Below are 20,694 nucleotides of genomic sequence, written 5' to 3' on the forward strand. Positions count from 1 at the left end.
CTCCGTACCTTCTTCCTCAGCGTCGGGACCTGTTGTCTCAAGGGCCCTGCCTTTACCCGGATCTGGGTCGGCTGTCTTTGACGGCGTGGCTCTTGAGACAGCCGTCTTGAGGTCTAGGGGTTTCTCCAGTTCGGTGATTGGTACCATGCTTAGGGCACGCAAGCCTGCTTCCGCGCGGATTTACCACAGGGTGTGGCGCACTTATTTTCAGTGGTGTGAATCCAGAAACTATGATCCGCAGGTGTTTCGGGTTTCCAGAATCTTGGAGTTTCTTCAATCGGGTTTGGACCTCGGCTTACGCCTGGCCTCTGAAGGTTCATGTGTCTGCTTTGTCCGTGTGGTTTCAGCGACGGATTGCTACACTGCCAGACGTTCACACCTTTTTCCAAGGTGTTCTCAGGATCCAGCCGCCCAAAGTGGTCTCAAAGTTCCACATTAATCAGGAACTTGTTGTGCCAGCTTTTCAGTCACCTGATCTTTCCGCTAGTGAGGCTTCCTTAGATGTAGTCCGGGCACTTAGAATCTACGTGGACCGGACTGCTTCGGTTAGGAAGTCGGATTCTTTGTTTGTCCTCTTCGGTTTTCACAAGAGGGGTGGCCTGCCAACAAGCAAACGTTAGCCCGTTGGCTTCGTTCAGTTATTTGTGAGGCTTATGCACAGGAGGGTTTACCTGTGCCAGCCTCTGTTAAGGCTCATTCCACTCGTTCTGTGGGTCCCTCTTGGGCTGCTAGACGTGGCGCCTCCGCTGTTCAGCTGTGTAAGGCGGCTACTTGGTCTTCAATTCAGACGTTTTTGAGGTTTTATGCGTTTGACACCTTCGCCTCTCAGGATGCATCCTTTGGGCGCCGGGTACTCCTTTCAGCACAAGAGCGTCCCCGCCCTTAGTTGAACTGCTTTGGGACATCCCCAAGGTCAACCCTGTGGACCCCCTATGGACCCTGAAGTAGAAAGCAAGAGATATGGTAAGAACTTACCTTTGTTATCTCTGTTTCTACGAAGTCCATAGGGTCCACAAGGCGCCCGCCCTGACGCACCTGGCTTCAAATGGGCTGTGTGGCTGGTCACCGGTTTTCCGTCTCCCATTTCTGTGAGTATGGTTTCTTGTGTGTTCCAGTCTTCCTTCTCTCTGTTTAGTCTCCTCCTCCGGCCTTAGCTGCTTACCAACTGAGGTGCCTGTGGCCGGGGCGGGGTATAGAGGAGGACGGACCCAAGTGCATCCTGGGAGCAGCAAAGCTTTAACTGCGTGGTGCCCGTGGATCCAGATCCAGCTATACCCCAAGGTCAACCCTGTGGACCCTATGGACTTCGTAGAAACAGAGATAACAAAGGTAAGTTCTTACCATATCTCTTGTTTTTTAGAAGATAATAGTTAGAATCTAATTGGTTGCTATGGGCAACATCTTCACTTTTATAAACCCGCACTTTAGTAAATATACCCCTTAGATTCTTCACCATATAGCACATATGAAAGTTTTTCAGTTGTTTGTAAACAGAGGGTCTGATTCAGAGCTGGACGCTTTGACAGAGTGCTCGCTCTGAATCAGGGCCGGCCCTCTGGTTTTTCAGAACGGCCCCCTGGCCGCTCGCATGCGAACTGGACCACCATCGACCCGCTTGCGAGCGCTTAGCGCTCGCGAGCGGGTCTGAATCAGGCCCAGAGCAATCGCTTTCTTGTTTGGGAAATTTTTTGTTGCCAGTTTACCCCATTCGGGAACCTCATTGACAGATTACACCATTTACGCAATGTGGGATACATTAATTTTCCACTGGTTTGTCTGAGTGTTATTCCCGGGGCACATCAAGGCAAGCTAGAAGTGCACAGTGATGTTCAAGAAAAATGAGCATGCTCCACTTTGCGGTCCTGATTCAGAGATATACGATAATGCAAACGGGAATGCATACTGTCACGGATCACAATTGCTAAAATATGCTAATGCCTTCCAAAGCCCAGCCAAACATAGTGTCGACGTACAACAGTGTAAACATCGGTAAAATCAACATACATCGGACAGGCATGCCTCAAATGCGGCATGTCTGACCAGCCGCAAACACTGTGGCTATCCTGACACGCAGAGATCTCTTATGGTGCACAGGATATTGCAATGGCTGATTTATGCACACCCGTAAAACGGTGTTTAAACAATCAGACATGTCTGTTTGCCTAGCCACTCCCAGTTACCTCCCCCAAATGGTGACTACCTGTCACTCAATTTGCTAATGGATCCCCTGTGCTGGCGTAATCGCAAAACAATCGCAGTGTGAGTGCAGTTTTGCTGACACACATGTGTAATGGCAAACAATCACTCTATCTGCGTACAAATCAGCATTGTGTCTATCTCTGAGTAAGGCCCTGAGTTTCCAACTGTGGAACTGGTGTGCTATGTAAGACTGGGACACCATTATAATAGGCAGTGAAAGGGATTCTTATTGTCTATATGGTTAGTATAATATTTTTTTTTCTTGTAGTATTTCAGTGAGGAAAAGAAAACACTTAAAAATCACCATAATAAATGATCCGCTCAGTCATAACCCCTGGCTATCATATGTATAAAAAGCAAGACAAACACGGTTTTATAATAAAGTTTAACATTTAAGTAAATAAAAGACATCCCAAAGTCCTCATTCACCACTAATTAACAAAAAAAACCCAAAAACAGGTTTTTTTTACTTTTTTAATCCATTATAGTCCAAATCGGAAATAAATCCCTCACAAAAAAAAATCCAATTTAGAAATGTCCTACCTGCACACTATCTTGGACCAAACTGGCTATAGCTTAGAATCCTGGCACTCCCTATCACCAACACGCCTATTATAACCATTTTCTCATGCTAACCTCTTTTATGCTGCCGAGGAAGGGGAGTCCAAGGGAATTCCAACTTTGATCATTTTACAAGAGTGTAACTGTAGGAGACAGGAATACATAGGGAAGGAACCAGCAGAGGCTATGGCAGAGCAGTCGAGGATTAATACTCAAGATTTAATGGTTAATAAACTTAGCAAACTTCAAGCTGAAGATTTTACATTTATCCAATGCATTTGTAAATGTATTTATTGTTTTTTTACATCAATGACACTAAACAACTTTCTTCTTGGTATTCGGTATGTATATGTACTGTATATGCCAGGCAGCTTCTACATCAAACTGATGTATAGGCTTCTTTCTTCTAGACGGTAAAAGATGGGTTGGACAAACTTGGGGAACAAATAACAGCTATTCATGAGAAACAGCCAGATGTGATCCTGGAAGCATCAGGACCAGAAACCATACAAATAGGAGACTCCCTCACCCAGGTGAATGCAGAATGGGATCGGATCAACAGATTATACAACGATCGTAAAAGGTAAGACAGGTTTTTAGGAGGTTCCTTATAAACATTGTTGTGGCTTTTGCATGGTGCTCACTCCGATAAAAGTATTCCAATATTATGATATGAACAATCTGAGCTGGCATCTGTTAAGTAGATTTTGGAGACATCATGGTTCTGGATTTTCAAATAAAAGCTTTTCAGTTATATCATACACTGTGCTTGGCATATAGAAAGAGTCATTGTGACTGGTAAGGAAAGTAGTCCAGTCTGGAAGATAGCATGCCCGGAGATTGCCATACATAGTGGGGTCGTAGTGGGGCCACCACAACCTTGGTTTCAAAGTGAATGCTATCAATGCTGTCTCTACTGGAATGCTACTGAGCATTACCCTAATACAGCAGGTCTCACCAATACCTCTAACCAATACTGAACTTCTCCATTATTTGAATAGGAAGTTTGCAACAGAGCAATAGATTAAAAGGCTGCAGAGTTTGGTCATTAGAGCTGTCATGAAGACTCATTGTACATCAGACCAAAGATGAATAGCACTGGTGTTTCCTTTTATCCTAGTGAACTCCAAGTAAAATATTATTATTATTATTATTGTTGTTATTATTGTTATTATTATTTGTTTAATATGGTCTATACTGGCGATTAATGGTGATGCAATGCTATTAGTGTACAACTTTGAATCACCCCCTAGGTACTTAACATTAGTGGTTTAACACAGCTAAGTTGCAAAGTTACGTCAAACCACTAATCTTAAGTACCTAGGGGGTGATTCAAAGTTGTATACTAATAGCATTGCTGTAGCATCCAAAGACGCAGCAGCAATGCTCAATAATGCTAATGCTGCAGGAGACGTCTTGGGTAAATAGACACCTCCTGCATGCTTCTGTGAGAACGCAGCCATCGTATCATCTGAAGAAACATTGGCTATCTGAGTAACCCTCGGGTTAAGCAGGATGGCCGGTGTTTTCACTCTGCCTGGGTCAGTGAAGCTGCGTCAGTGAAGACGCATCCACTGGCCTTGGTATGACGATCTGCCCTGTTTTCGAGAATGGTCACCGGCACTATCCCTTCCCTTCCCCCAAACGGCAAGCAGCATGTCAATCATGCTGTGGCTAAATGGGGACTGCGACGGCCGTCACAGTCAGTGACCAGCACACGTGTCGCCCCTGTTTTGCTAAATCAAGAACAATTACATTTGGCCCTCCCAATATATTTAAAACAAGTAAATCCTCAATATTAATCTTGATTGTTTGCTGGACTGGCTGGAAAGGGGTCAAGAGTCATTTGTGGGTGGTCAAACTGAACAAGATCTCAGTCTGAGTGCCAGGTAAACTACAGACCTCACAGAGATCTGTTGGTGCAGTAGAAGGATGTCTGCATACAGGCCAGTATTCCTGCCCAAGCCTCATAGTTTTCCAGCTTATTCAACTGTGATCATATTTGGCATTGTGTTCATTTAGGTGGGATGTAGAGGTACACATTTAGGCATAATAATGACATCAAACCTGATCTTCCCTAATGCGGCTATATATATTTGGGGCCCAGAATCCCTGATCTGCCAATGTAACAGCAGTCATAAATGCTGATCCACGGACATCGATGATCAGCTACCCGTAGGCGGATTAGGGAAAAAATACATGTTAAAAATCCCAGATTCGCTGATTCTAAACATTAATTGATCGGGATCGGTGAATCAAGGTTTTCCAACATGAATTTCATTGATTCCCCAACCCCAGTCTGCAGAACGGGGTATCAATACATCGCAGATGTATGGGCCCCATAAGTTTGCACATGGATGCAAAACATCTCATACCCATATGTTCCTCTAAACATGTAGATGTGTGGTGATTCAAACTTTTTTGGTTAAGTGTTTTAATGTAAAAAGAAAAAATTATTCTCCATAAATTATGCTGACCATACACTGCACAGTATTCATGCAAACTAGCCAACCATTCAGTGTATGGTGTTGATCGTTCACAGCCTGAGAACAGCTGAAAAGCAGTCATGTCCTCTTCTGTCCTTGTCAGCTGGCTAGCTGCCTGATCATGCAGTGTATGGACAAGTTTACGTTGCCTATTCATAAAATAAATAATATGTAGTGGAAAGAAATTAACATTTTGAGTTTTTTACTATTAAACATTCTACTTTATTTTGATTCAGTCGTTTTGACAGATCACTGGAAGAGTGGCGGCAGTTCCATTGTGACCTTAATGACCTCACACAGTGGACAAATGAAGCTGAGGTTATGTTGGCCCAGGCCCGTCTTCCAGGTGGTGGTTTGGATTTGGAGAGAGCGCAAATTCATCAGCGGGTAATTACTCTGTCATTTGGGATGAGAAGTTTGGAGCTTATATTTGAAGCACTGTAATAGGTCTATATGTTGAGGTAGATATGGACAAGAAATTGCTTATTTCTACTACTTCCCCATATTTGCCTCTTCTCAACTTGCGCGGATACACGGTGGCGTGTCCAAAGGAAAAGTCATGGCTGATGGAGGGTGTGCATACATGTTGCCGTGTGGGTGTGCATAGCTCCATTCACTTCACTTTGCAACACAATCCCCTGCCACTGCTTAGATTGTGAAGGTCAGTACTGCTCAATTTTTTAGCATAACTGACTTAGAAAATTGAATACTACCAGATGCACTTCTCAGCTCTAAAAACGGAGTACTTCCCTTCCTATATAGAGCCCTACATTTCTGTGTACTAGATTTATTGTCCTATTAACGGGTTTGGTATAATATGTCGTCAATCAGTATGTTGATACTGAAAGAATGTCGACAGTGTTTTTAATGTTAATCTATCTCTAACATTAACGATAGCCCACAAATGAAAATGTCTACTTTTTGACAATATTCTGACATTTCGGACATTTCAAATGTGTTGACATCATAACCGTTAGCATTCTGGTGTCGACATTGCCATTGTCGACTTAATGGTTGCATCCTTTATTAAATGCTTAATTAACTTTTACAGTGCCCCTCCTATACTTTGTAAACTGCAATAATAATTTGCAGATTGTTATTTACTAACATCGTTGGAGACCTGCAAAAAAATGATTGTACATACTTACGGTATATCTAATTTACAATTATTATTTTCCTGTAGTCCAGAATTCTGAGGTCATATACATAGAATAATTCGATAAATTCCTATATCGTATTCTCCTTGGGATCTAAATGTATGTGGCAGTTTTTAGTCCAAACTTCTGGGACTCTTATTTATTCTAATTTCCACCAGAAGGTATCTGATACTATAATAATAATGGATTGAACTTAATAATTTAAAACCATTGAAAGAATTGTGCACTTTCCTTTACTACTTATACCTGATCTATTTTTACACTGTGGTATGTTTTTTCATGAGGGAATATTGAGCAAAAAAGTACATAAATAATATATGTGTGTGTGTATATGTGTTTATCCTTTTTTAGAGATATGTTATGGGATTGATTATACTTTTATATATATTATTATTATTATTATTATAATAGACCATATAAAATGTAAGAACAGCTTTATATGTTTTACTGTTATTACTCTTTAATATTGTGGCTTGAGATTGTTACATCAAGCGTTTTGTATTAGACATCTCCACATCTACTTCTAATAAATGAATAAGCTTGCAATGCTTTTTGTAACTCGCAGAGACCATTCACTGACACTCCTCTTTTGTGCTCCAGAGTACCTAATATTATTTAGGCCTCCATCCTAGAGCTTTACAGTATTGCAGAGTGTTTGATCCACTACATCATTATGCAGTTAACTTAATTTCCAAGTCTTTGCACAAATAGTTGAATGTGAGCTAAGGGACCTCCGCTGGATGATGTGGCGGGTAATGGAGACTGACCCTCTATACCAGAGTTTCCCAACTGCTGTCCTCACGGCTCCCCAACAGTGCAGGTGTTAGATATATCCATCACTGAGCACAGGTGACTTAAGGTGACTGATTCAGCAAGGAACACAGTTGCTTATACGCACGCAATCGGCCGATTGTTACGTACTACACATGCGTATGCAACGCAATTCACATGCGCGAATTAGCCACTGCGATCGGGACTGCGATTGTAGAAGCTACGCAGACCCATGGCAGAGTGATTGACAGGAAGTGCCATTTGTGAGTGGTGACGGGGGAGGTGGCACAAAGTCGGGTGAATGCAAGCGCGCCAGTGCATTTCAACGCCATTGCAAGGGCGTGCATAAATTATCCACGTCATAGTGTGTGCATAAGTAAGCAATTCCTGAGTAAGGTCTGGGCTTCCCTAACTGTCCAATGTTACCGATTGTTTCTCTATGTTGTTTAAGTATACGGATGTGAGTATGGGGAAGTGGGTGTCCTTATGTCAGGCTGCGATTGCAATGTGACACCGCTGATATTAGCAACCCAGTTGCATGTATATAAGCAGAATGGCCATCCATAGTGAATCAGGCCCTTAGTTAGTACCTCAGTCAATTTTATATAAACACCTGTGCTCAACTATAAATATCTCTAAAACCTGAGCTGTTGGGGAGCCTTGAGGACCGTGTTTGGGAACCTCTGCTCTATACTTAGCTACACTCCCTGAAATTTTGTATTCTCAAGCATTGAATATTGTCTGGGTCACTGAGCCTGTTTCTGAGGCGCACGCAATTCACAGTGCATGTGCAAAAATGTCCGAAAACCCCTTAAGGCGCATGCGCTACACAGAGTGCGCACTCAAAGGTGCTGTCAGAAATGTTGCAGAAAAGTGATGGGCGATCCTGGGCGGTGACTGGGCTGTTTCTAGTAGCGCACGGAAACATGGTAATTTCAGTGGGCGTGTTATGGGAGTATCACAGCTGTGTCAGTGCAAGCAGCTGTATTCCCAGAGACACAGGCATAGGAGGCCATGGCCAGACCGAGAAACTGTACCTGCCATAGGGCTTGCGCAAGTTTCGATGGTGACGTAGAAGGACACACCAATTGGTATTACAGACGCTAAAAGTGGGCATCTCAGCCCTTGTATATTCGGCCACTTGGATGTACACAAGGGAAGGAGTTTTCTAGCAACATTTGCATAAACTCTCAGACGGGCGACTCAGAATCAGTCCCACTCAGTGCAATTAGCGAAGCACAGGCAATGTACCATGCTGGGACTAGATTATTATCATAATGAACAATTCCTTATCTGAAAAATGTCAAGATCTCTGTGGTACATATATAAGGCAACCTAGACTATTTACTATACTAGAAGAAAGGTGGAAATGTCCTCGCATGAATATTATAATGACAATATCCTTATCTACTGTATAAATAGCAATGTGTTTTTTAAACAAATGGACCACTTTTTTCTAATTTTCTTCATTAGCCAATTGTGTATACCATGATACTACTTAAGTCATAACTGACTGCAAGGCGGCTCTTTTAACTAATATCTGTGGGCTGAGATCGCTCAATCCAAAGCGATGTTGACTAAATAAAATCATTATGTTGGTTACTACATCTTACTAGAATAACTTCTGATGCATGAAATATGGCTTCTACTAGTAAAAAAAACAAACAAACTCAGGGCCCCCAGCCTGGGTTGGGTATGGCTATTGAGCCGCCGGGATGAAATGCAGACAGTGGAAGCCCAACAGAGGAGAATCCCGACGGAGCATGTAAGTACCCTAACCCTACCCTTCTCTCCCCCTGCCCCCAACCCTCCCTTAGGGGTGCCTAACCCTAAAACTCCCGGTGTGCTGCCTAACTCTAAATCGTCCCCTGTCCCCCCGGGGGTGCCTAAACCTAACCACCCCCCCGCACCCTAAACCTAACCCTCCCGGGGGTGTCTAACCCCAACCTCCCCCCCAGTGGTGCCTAACCCTAACCCCCCTTCCCCTAGCCTAACCCTAACCCTTCCCAGGGGGTGCCTAAACCTAACTCTTCCCCCCTCTCCCCTGCGCGGCTAAGTGCTAAGGACATCCGGAATAAGATAGGCGTCTGTATTTTGACGCCTATCTTAAATCCCTTGTCAGGTTTCTGCTGATATAGACTGGCGGCATTTAGTCTGCCAGTCTATAAACTACATTCCCCAGCCTAACCCTCTGTTTCCTCAATCTTGCCGATGTCACAAACAAACATGGTATACAGACATACACACAAAGAGTGCAGACTGAAAATAAATCTGGTATATAGGAATATGGGGTCTCATAAACAGTTTCAGATTTGTGCAGCTATGGATGTGTGAATTTATGCTAATGCAGCAGTGCCCGGGACTTGTACTGAGACCCCACTGGAGCCATCATAGCTGTCCGCAACTAAGTACACATAGGCAGCATCGGACGCAGGTCATGCAAATATCAACTTCCTGACTGAGTCTAGGGTCACTCAGAATGGCTACCATAACTGAGACGTACGGGATTGGAAACGCAGGATGTGACACGCACCCAAAACGATTAAGACACGCCTGCGTTTTTAGTCGACACTCCCCGTTGCCTCCCCCACACGCTCCCTGACTGTGAATCACACGGAGAATAAAGACTTGCAGCTTGTGACTACGCTAATGTCCTTTGATGTATCATGCAACTCGGACGCATGCACAGTAGCAGAAATTCGCTCCATTTGCGAAAACATCGGCATAGAGTACAACTCAGTCCCATGACTCCATCGATAAAGAATGGGTGTTCTCTCCTGGTGCTCACTATAAAAAAAAGTGCCAAGAATCCAGTAGTAACAGACCCTCCAATTCATGAAAAAGTCAGCAATATATAATGTTTTAAATATGTCAATGTGTGTAAAATTGTGCTTTTAGAACTAGAGTAGAATGGTTTCTTTTCTTACTACAATCTTAGTGAGCTGTAAATAGATATAAATAGAATCCAGTACCTTTACGTTCAAACAGTTTAGGCTCAAACAAGTTTATTTTAAACAAAAAAATTCAATGTTTGCAGCAAGGTCCATAATCTCAATGTCCATTTCCTAATAGAAGACATAAACTGCGATAAGCTCACAGACCTACTGTTTGTGTTTTCGTCTTTTTTGGGGTGAAAAAATGGCAGTTATTGTAGATTATTATCCCGAAAAATTTCCACTATAAGTTCCAGCGTCGGGCGGCACTTCGGTGCTAATAGGATAGCCCTGCCGTGATCAATTATCAGCGCTACTTTAGCATTGCTAATTGGATACCCTCCTTAGGGGTTGATGTATCAAGCAGTGAATAGTGTGGAGAAGTGGCAACTAATCGGCTTTGAAGTAGCATTTATCAAGTACAGCCTATAAAATAACAGGTAGGAGCTGATTGGTTGCTATGAGCAACCATCCACTAGTCCAGGGGTCAGGGAACTTTTTTACCTTTTACCCCAAAATATATTTAGATACGCCGACGTTACCCCCTTCATTTGAAAGGAAGGAAATCATATAGTTGTGCCCCCATATAATGCCCCTGTAGTAGTGCCCCCACAGTTATGCCCCTGTAGTAGTGCCCCATATAATACCCCTGTAGTGCTGCTTGTACAAAAAAAAAAAAAAACACTTACCTTAATCCCCGCTCCTGCATCCGCCGCCGTCCTGTCCACCCGGCTGCTCCTCGGAACTATGGGAGAGACGTAATTTTGTCTCTCCCATAGTGTGCATGGAGAGAGGCGGATGCTGGAGTTCAGAAGAGAACTCCAGCCTCTGGCTAACGTGGCGCTGCAGAGAGAGAGCCGGGCGTCTGCTGGTAATAACATCTCAGCGGGCGTCCGGCTTAGAGTCTCCCGGCGGGGTAGCCGGGAATGCATATGAATCATTATAGAATGATTCATATGCATGCCCGGCTGTCCGTCTTTTACCCCCAGGAATTTCATTTTTACCCCATGTGGGGTAATTTACCCCTGTTCCCTGACCACTGCACTATTCCACTTCTCCACGCTTTTCACTGCTTGATACATAAACTCCTATGTTGTGCAAGCGGCAGTCATTTTTTTTTTTAGAACATAAATGCACTGAGACCTATGTATTTAACTCAGCCACTAAGGCTTCAGGATTGGAGATCAAGTGGTGAGTGAAAGAGAAAACTCCCAATGAAGTGTCTGACAGGATCATCAGCGCCAGGCTACCTTATCAACTAAGACCTCTTACCAGTGTACCACTTGTATCCCCCTGATGGTGGCCCTGCTTGCAATAACACACTGGGAGTAGGAGATGCACTAAGCTTTGTAGAGTGATAAAGTGGAGAGTGCTAAAGTACCAACCAATCGGCTCCTGTCATTTTCAAACACAGACGGACAGTTAGGAGCTGATTGGTTGGTACTTTATCACTCTCCACTTTATCACTCTCTAAGGCTTAGTGCATCTCCCCGTGTTATTTGATGGATACATTCTTAAGGTCTTACAATCCTACATGTGTAAACATGGAAACAAAGGCTGGGTACACACTGGAGCGATGGGCATTCGTTCGGAAATCGGAATGAATGCCTGTCAACAGTGATTGTGCGTTCACACTTGTCGACTTTAATGAACTACATTCATTAACAATGCACTGGCCGCTAGCGATATCGCTAGGTTTGATGTGCAGCACATCAAACCTGGTGACCATCTCTAGCGACCGCGGGAACACGCAAACATGCGTACACACTGAGCGATGTAGGCGATATGTTGTTACGAAACGGTATATCGTCCCGACATCGCTCCAGTGTGTACCTGGAGTAACTCTGAGCTGAACTGATATTTACAGACGTTAGGAAATTTTAGTCCTTAAGAGCTTATTTGACAAATGGCAGCAAAGTGTGTTTTTGAATTTTAAATTGGCGATTTCATGTAGATTTCCTGCGTCGCATTCCACTCATCAGTAGTCACTCATGTAAAATAAAGTAATCTACATAATGATTTTTACAAGTCAAAATTATTTTTGTGTGGCTTTATCCTATATCCATAGCAACAATAGGACACCTACTATTCATTTAAATAAATCTAAATATGCAGTGAAATAGAATTCTCTGTGCAGAATAGTATATAAATGAAAAATATCCTTGTTACCTTATGTTAGTAAATCTGCAATTATTATTTTTTATTCTGCATAAGAGAAACTATACATTTTAAATGAAACCAACTTAAAACCTAATTTCATGGGTGTCATTTTCCTTTAACAGTTTAAGTAGATCAAAAACTTCTCAGCACAGCAATGCAAACAGAGCTTCACTAAAGAAGATTATTTTACGCTTCTGCATTTATGTGCCATTGTGTTGAAAGGCATATGGATCATAGACCTGTAGGCCGCAGCAGGTAGCATTCTCTGATTCTTCTTCTGCTTCATTTTGTCAGGAGCTTGAGGAAGGAATCAGCAGTCACCAGCTCAGCTTTACTATTCTCAACCAGAGTGGGGAAGGGATCATTCAACATCTCTCCTTCACCGATGGGGAGATCTTACAGGAGAAACTGGCACGTTTGAACAATCACTGGGGTGCAATTAAAGCAGAGGTTATGGAGAGACAGCAAAGGTATGTCATTATAGAAATGAAGCTTGTTTGTAGTTCACTGTGCTATTCTTACTTAAAGGAATGTTGATTAAATGCTGGTCCTAGGAGCGGATTTAGTGGTCAGGCCATCCCTAGACACAATATTATTGGGAGCCCGCCGCCAACTCTCCCCTACCCGCATTGTGGTGAGACTCAGCCTTCTCTGGCTACCTGGATTTTTTTTTTGCCTTTTGTGGGCTTCAATTTAGGCTAAGAACCTCCATTTCTGGGCTCCCAGATTGCACATGCATCGCTCCTGAGACTCTCCCCAATACAAACCTAATCTTTCTGCTCCTGGACTGCACATGCTCCTGCTCCTTAGACTACCCTCTGATGCATCATGGGGATTGTAGTCTTTGTTCTGTGTCCAAATAGCCGTGGCTGAATTGTTGCACTGGGCAGCTCTGATGCAGGGGGTTTGCTGTGCTGTCCTAGGCTGGAGGTGTCCCTAAGCACGTGCCTCACTGGCTGGCCTTCAGACTGGAAGTGGCTAACTAGGGCTTTTTTGTGCCTCTTCCAACTCTAAGGGGCAGATTCAATTCCAAGCAATGCTCAGTCACGATGTGCGTCTGCACATCTCAGTGGGAATCACAGTAATGCAACATCGCTCCCTTTCCTGTGCACCCATATGAGGGCGCAAAACAAAAGAAGCAAATTGGTGGTTGTGATATGCCACTGTTCTAAGACACATGACTTGGAATTTGATTCGCTCCCTGACAGTATGGTATAGTTTTGTACAGTATGTATGATATAATTTATAATCGTGTTGGGCTGTAAAGACACTTATTACGCATATGCAGCCCTCTTCATGCACATATTTGCAATGTGTTTACCTAAAGCACAGTATCTTACCCTTACAGCATACTATTGGATATAAGGAATAGAGTGGACATCATGTTATGTGTAGGTCATGATTGACATCAGACTATTTGTGCTTCAAACTTATGTGAACCTGGACTCAGTAGGACTTTTTTGTTCTCTTTCTTTGCTAAGTTTTACTCTTTGTTTTTTTCAACAAGGTTAAAAGAAGAAAGTCCAGCGCTAAGTGACTACAAGAGAAAAATGGAGGAGTTTGCCATTTGGCTAGAGCAGACCTCAAATATGATAAGAGTGAACCATGCACTGGGGAATGAGGAGAGGCTGCATGAACTAAAGGTAATACGCTTATTATATCTTAGTTACTAGAAAGAAAAGAGGACTGATATGTCCTTATTGAGCATAAAAAGCTGAATTTTTATAATCCCCCCCCCCAAATAATCTACAGTAGCATACTTTTAAATTAAGCATTTCTATCCGGAGTGATCAACATGTTCTCTTTAGTTTGGGAACAAATGCAGAATTAAATCTCTCTATTCACTGTTCCCTCATTGCCTAGCTTTGTATTCTGTCAGACTGTGACATCACAAATGTTACACAAGTAGTGACCTAGCAAACTTAGAATGTTGGTTATGCTGCAGTGCACGCAGAGTTTTTATTTTATTCACAGACATAGCACAAGAGAGGACAACAACATATTGCATTGTCTATAAGTAGGTGCTGTATGATTTCAGTTTTTATATTAAGCTTCGCGTAGTTTGGATATATCAAATTTTTGACCCTCTACAAGATCAATGAGCAAACTGTAAGATAATGAAGCACTCAGTATGTGAACTAAATGAGCTGCGGACAGACATGTCAGGCTAAAAACAAATATGGATATAGGGACCACATTGCTGAGAAATGGAAATGGGAAATATGAAAACTGAATTGACAGAAATACAATTGAGTAAAGGAAATTGTTTTATAATTATAGTATATGTAGGATATTTTAGAAAATGGATATTAGAAATTAAATTGTTATATTTTTATCACTAGGTAATATGAAAACAGGGAGAAAGAAATATATTCATTATTGTATTATGCTGCACCACATCTTTCACACATTGGCTAGTACTTACATATATATAGGCCTCTTGCTAATGTAATCTACTATCTGATTTACTTACTGACTTGAAGTGTCCCTGTTGTCTGCATAGTGAAGGTAGCCATTTTGTCTGCTTAACCAATATAATAATTCATGAAATTGATATTTCTTAAGACCTCATTTAGACATGAATATCAGCCCACAGAATGGCTGCATCCACTGTGTATAGTTTAGAGATGCATTTTAAAGCTGTGTAATATGTTTTTTACACTCTATGGGGTAAATTTACTAAGAATTTAGTTTGTCCTGAGTTGACACACTCACAGCATCGCTGAAACATGGGAAACTTTTGACAGCTGAAACACACAAATTTACCAAGAATCGTGTTTTGCTGAATCATGTTTTTTGATGGCGTATGTCATCGTGTTTCCCTGTGTCTGACAGCAGCCAAACATACCCGAACATGCAGTCTGGCCGAACATGCAGTCTGCACATATCAGTGAGATACGTGCAGGCTGCATGTGTGTATTTTGTGTATAAAAAACAAATTTAACAAATAGAAAAAAAATGACGTGGGGTTCCCCCTCCAAAATCATAACTAGCCCTGGGCTCCTGAGTCAGTCCTGGTTCTAAAAATACAAACATATAATGGTCCCCCCGTATTTTATGAACCAGCACTGGGCTCTGTGAGCCAGTCCTGGTTTTAAATATACAGGGAAAACATGGCGTAGGGTCCCCCGTATTTTTAAAACCAGCACCGGGCTCTAACTAGCCGGAGTGTAATGCCACAGCCAGGGGACCCTTTCATCGGGTCACCCCGGCCAAAGCAATAGCACCCAAAACTGGTCAGCCCAGGCTGGAGATCCCAGGATAATTGGGGACACCCAATAAAGGGATCCCCCCTCTCCTGAGCACCCCAGACCTGGGTTGAAGCCCGGGGATCTTCACTGCACCCCAGGCAGTGTTAATAAGAGATAAAAAGTGTTAATAACAAATGAAAGGTGATTAGAATAAAAATTTATCCATAGCACAGAATAACTACAGGGCATCATTACATCTCTTCTCTACAATAAATTTGTACTTTTAAATACATGTTATGAGAGAAAATGTAGAATATTTTTTTAATATGATTTTTGATTATAACTTATTTTGAAGTCCTTGTAAGTATATTATCTTGTGCCATCTTCAGGCATTGTCTAATGAACTGGAAATCCAGAGTGAGAGAGTGGAGTGGCTGAACGGTGCAGCACCAGATATGCTGGCTATAAAAAGTCTCAGTGCCCAGGAGAGGGACAAACTTTCTGCCAAACTGCAAACCATAAATATGAACTGGACTCAGGTATGAAAACAAGGAGCTGTCAGGGCCTTTAGTAGGGGAGTGCAAGCGGTGCCACCACACGGGGCCCTGTGGGCGACACTGTCGCTGCCCCACGGTCTCTACATCTGGCTAGCAGGGTGCCCGGAACACACCCTGCAGCCAGAATCTCTGCTGTGTTGCCAGCCAATGTCCTCTGGACACTCCAGACATGGACACTGTAGCCTTTAAAACCCTACTGCTGTCCTTCCAGGCGCTGGCGGCCCAGTCCCCTTGGCATGACATCATACGCTCAAGGGGCATGGCCAACACAGGGAGCTGTATTGCTATATTATTTGTGTATTTAGAGTTTTTTGCTAGGATCATTTTACCTGCTTGCTTACAAATGCATGTCTAGTATACTGTGTGTATATATATATATATATATATATATATATTTATATGCTTGTTTAATAACTTCCGAAGTATATGGTGCACAGAGGAGTAGCTAGGTGCCATGTATGTTTTGGCGCCCCCCCCCTGTACTGAATTGGGGGAGTGGCTAGCATGTGCGGGAATGTTGCATTTGAAAGAAAAAAAATAAAAAAAATCCTAAATTGGCAACATAGCCCATTCTGTAGATTTATTCAAATATATAATACATAAAGGCCCCATCCCCTATTAAACCCCTCAGTCACTGGAAGTATTTAATATATACGTGCCCCCCCCTCCTCCCTCACTGATCGTAGTAGGCCAGGCCCCATCCCCTTTAAAACTCTTCAGCCACTGACAGTGTTAAATATAAGTGCACCCCCCCTATGATTACAGCAGGCCAGCCCCATCCCCTAGAAACCCCTCAGCCACTGACAGTATTAAATATATAAGTGCTCCCCCTCACTTATAGCAGGCCAACCCCATCCACTATAAAACCCCTAAGCCACTGACTGCATTAAGTGTTCCCCCCAAATTCCCCCCGACCCTTTCAAAGATTATAGCAGGCCAGACCCCATCACCTACAAAACCCCTCAGCCACTGCCAGTATTAAATATATAAGTGCTGGGCACGCCTCTGCCAGCATGCACCTCTTGGGTGCGTCCCGCCTCCACTGTTCCTGACGTCACATGCTCAAGACTGAAGCGCCCCTGGAGCTGGCACCCGGCAGGCTGTCAGCTTAGACAGCTGCCAGTTAGACATTAGTCAGCAAGCTTGCGCGGTGCTGGGCACCCCCTGACACTCTTGGCATCCAGAGCTCACGCTCCACCAGAACTGCCCTCCCTACGCCCCTGATGGTGCAGGTTACTTATGTTTGTGAAGGGAAGCATTGTAAGCTTGTGAGCAGGACCCTCTTATCTCTTGTTCTTTTACTGCTTCATTCCCAATTGTAAAATGTAACAAAATATGCAGGTGCTTTAAAAGTAAAAGTTAATGTTAATAAAGCAGGACGTACTGTACATTGGTAGAATGTCATCTGTCTGATATAATCACTGCACATATTGACACTGAAATATAAAGTCATTTTTAATTCTTAATAACATCAGCAGACTTCTGAGGCTCTGAGTATATTTTATTTATTAATCAGCAGCAGCAATATGCGCACAGTTGTACAATTTCAGCCATTTCAATGGAGTGGGAATTACTACAAATGTAGTTTTTCAGCAGGCGGGGAGGCCCCATAGGGCGTACAGTATAGGTGATTTTCACATTTATAAACTTGGTATTCAAACCATAGAACTATTGCAATGACTATGTGAGCCTCTATTCTGCAATGTCTGCTTGTTTACCACAAAGGATTATTCTTTATGATACATCAGAGATAATGATACATGCTCATGTCTTAATACTTTTAATGTAGTCACTGATATCCAAGTTAAAATACAAGGGGCTATGAATTTCTAATCTCACAGACTAATACTAATATAAGGCAACTTTACTTGGCTAATGTCAACAGTAGCCAAGTATTTCTGGAAAAAAGGGGAACAGTCACTTCTTATTTTTCATTTTTATTAGCATTAATATTAGGTCCTTAGTACATCTGGTTAGGAATGTAGAAAAAATGTAGATTTATTTATAGAGGTTGTATGATGCAAAATTACAATTGGTAATGTTTTTCGAGGATTGAAGTGATATCACAGATTTCCTCCTGTTTCTGGATCTAGGTATTAGAATGAAAAGTTATTCCAGTAAATTGTGCCTGTATGCCGTACCTTTGAGTGCACTCAGAAAAAAACACTGCAACTGTCCATGTACCTCCCCCTTCCTTACAACAAAAGCAATTACTACCAGCCACAACATAGTTTCACGTTCTTTAGCCTGTAGTAAGTTTAGGAAGGACTTCACCTAGGCCCAGGGACGCCATCAGGGGGGTGCATGGGGTACAACAGTTAGAGGAACGGACTTACAGGAGGGCCAGACGATGATCCTGGTCACAAACTGGTTCTCATTCACAAACGGCTTGGGAATCAGAAGCAGTTTACAGCCGGGATCAACTGCGCTGGCAGAAGCCCGGGTGCTCTTGTGTCATCAGGCTTTCTTCTCTCAGGAAGTCCACTTGGTGTGGGCTTTCTATTGCCTTAGCAAGTGCGTTACCAACCCACCCTCACCATTTCTTCTCCTTCCCAGCTAAAGAAGGAACTTGCTTATTTTGCACAGTATTAAAGGTAACATGAATGGGAGCAATCCCAGCCCACCTCTACATCAGCCTTCACCTACTCTTTCTATCCCTCCCCACCCACTTTATTTCTCCTTCCATGTCAGCCTCACCTCAGTTTGTCTTTAGCTCTTTTCCCATGTCTCTGTCTCATCCTCTACCTGTCTCTTCATGCGTGCCTCTGCCCCCAACTCTCCCCATGTGTGCCTCTGCCAACCCTCCTCCTTTGTCTAGGCTCCCCCATCATGTTTATCTATTCTAACCTCCCAATGCGTCTTCATGCTCCCCATCACCATGTGTGTCTATGTTCCCCTCCTTATGTGTGTCTATACTCCCTTCCCTGTGTGTGTCTCTGCCCCCCTCTCCATGTGATCCTCTTCCCCCTTCCCCATATGCCCTCTGCCTTCTCCCCATGTGACCCTCTGTCCCCTACCCTCCCCAGCTGTTCCTCTGCCACCCACCATTCCCATTGGTTCCTCTGCCACCCCTTCTCCATGTGTTCTTCTCCCTCCCCTCCCTATGTGTTCTACTGCCTCCCTCCCCATGTATGCCTCTGCCCCCTTACCAAGTGTGCATCTCCTCCCACTTCCATGTTTTTCTCTGACTGCCCCCCTTACCATGTGTGCCCTTTGCTCTTCCTTACCATTTGTGCTTCTGCCCCCCCTTTCCATGTATGTTTATGTTTCCCCCCACTTTCCGTGTATACCTCTCTCCCCCCATTACCATGTGTACCTTTGCCACCATTTGCAGATGTGTCTTCATACATCTAGCCTCAAAAAATGCGTGATTTGCCTGGCGTGAGTGAGCCGCCAGGTCCCGTGCTATTCTGCTAGCGCCGATTTTTTTTTTTTTGCTAAAAATGTGTCTATGCAATGTGACTAGGATGCACCAGCAGATTACTCTGATATGTGACACTTGTGTATCTGTGTGCACCTGAGTCTGTATGTGAAGCACAATGGAACTTTGAATGAAAAAAGCTGGCTTTGCATTGTAGCACTTTGTATACAGAATCAGAGACTCAGGCGTACACAGATATACAAGTGTTACATATCAAATTAATTAGCACAATCTGCTGGTGCACCCTACTTGCAACACATGGCGCCTTAGACACATTTCCGGCAGAAAAAAGATGCAAAACAGACACCCGGTGCTAGCAGAGCCTAATGGGACATGGTGCTCAGACTTTTAATTCGACTGCAGCAAAGTTGTATAATGTCAAATCTATACCATATGTGCCCTGACCCCTTTTCATGTCTGCTTCTAACCCCACCTTATTGGTGTGTATGGATTTTCCCATTTTCTTCTTATAAAAAATATTTGTAAATCCAGTTAATTATTTTGTTTGTCTGCAAAGATGCAGCTTAGCTTGCAAAGTAATTTTGTAGGCTAACATTGTGTTCTCTTAATACTTCCCCCACAGTTTTCATTTAGTACATTTATACAAAACGCCCAAAGGATTTTCTGAGAACCAACATACACAAAAGAAAGTTCAGCCCCAGTTCAATATTAATATGCTGTATATCAAAGGCAGTGGCATAACTATGGAGGGTGCAGGGGGTGCAGTTGCTATGGGGTCCTTCAGCTTAAGGGGCCCGCCGGCCCAGCGATCGCACCCCCTGCACCCTCCATATGCCGGGCGCCCGCTGAGATTGTGTTACCAGCGGACGCCCGGCTCCTATTCAAACCCCCGACGGCAGCCGGAGGACGGAGCTCACTCCATCTTCCGGGTCCCGCAGTGCACTATGGGAGTGACATCATGACGTCACTCCCATAGTGCCGAGGAGCGGGCGCCGGGGCGGACGGCTGCTTCACAGGAGCGGGGATAAAGGTAAGTGGTTTTTGTGTGCGTGTGCGCGCGCGGGGGTAGGGGGGGGGGGCAGCTACTGGGATCTCGCTACAGGGGGGTCACTACTGGGGACAGCTACAGGGGGGGTCACTACTGGGGGCAGCTACAGGGGGCTCACTACTGGGGGCAGCTACAGGGGGCTCACTACTGGGGGCAGCTACAGGGGGTTCACTGTGGTATATGAGAAGGGGGGGAAGGGATGCGCTAATCCACTATTTGATTAGGGTTATTTGCAGCGTGGCGTAAGTG

The 20,694-nt window shown here is 43.6% G+C and overlaps 1 protein-coding gene across 4 annotated transcripts in view; it reads left to right on the forward strand.

Moving 5' to 3' along the window:
- UTRN (utrophin) overlaps positions 1-20,694 on the forward strand; it is a 764,396-nt gene that overhangs the window by 263,633 nt on the left and 480,069 nt on the right. For all 4 annotated transcript variants that reach the window (XM_088474412.1, XM_088474409.1, XM_088474411.1 and 1 more), the window contains 5 exons: positions 3,171-3,343; positions 5,483-5,633; positions 12,562-12,737; positions 13,775-13,910; positions 15,848-15,997. In XM_088474412.1, coding sequence (XP_088330538.1) covers positions 3,171-3,343; positions 5,483-5,633; positions 12,562-12,737; positions 13,775-13,910; positions 15,848-15,997 — 786 coding nt within the window. The remainder of the gene's footprint in view (positions 1-3,170; positions 3,344-5,482; positions 5,634-12,561; positions 12,738-13,774; positions 13,911-15,847; positions 15,998-20,694) is intronic.

The sequence above is a fragment of the Taudactylus pleione genome, unplaced genomic scaffold (assembly GCF_031769625.1).
Source record: "Taudactylus pleione unplaced genomic scaffold, aTauple2 ptg000154l, whole genome shotgun sequence".
Taxonomy (NCBI): Eukaryota; Metazoa; Chordata; class Amphibia; order Anura; family Myobatrachidae; genus Taudactylus; species Taudactylus pleione.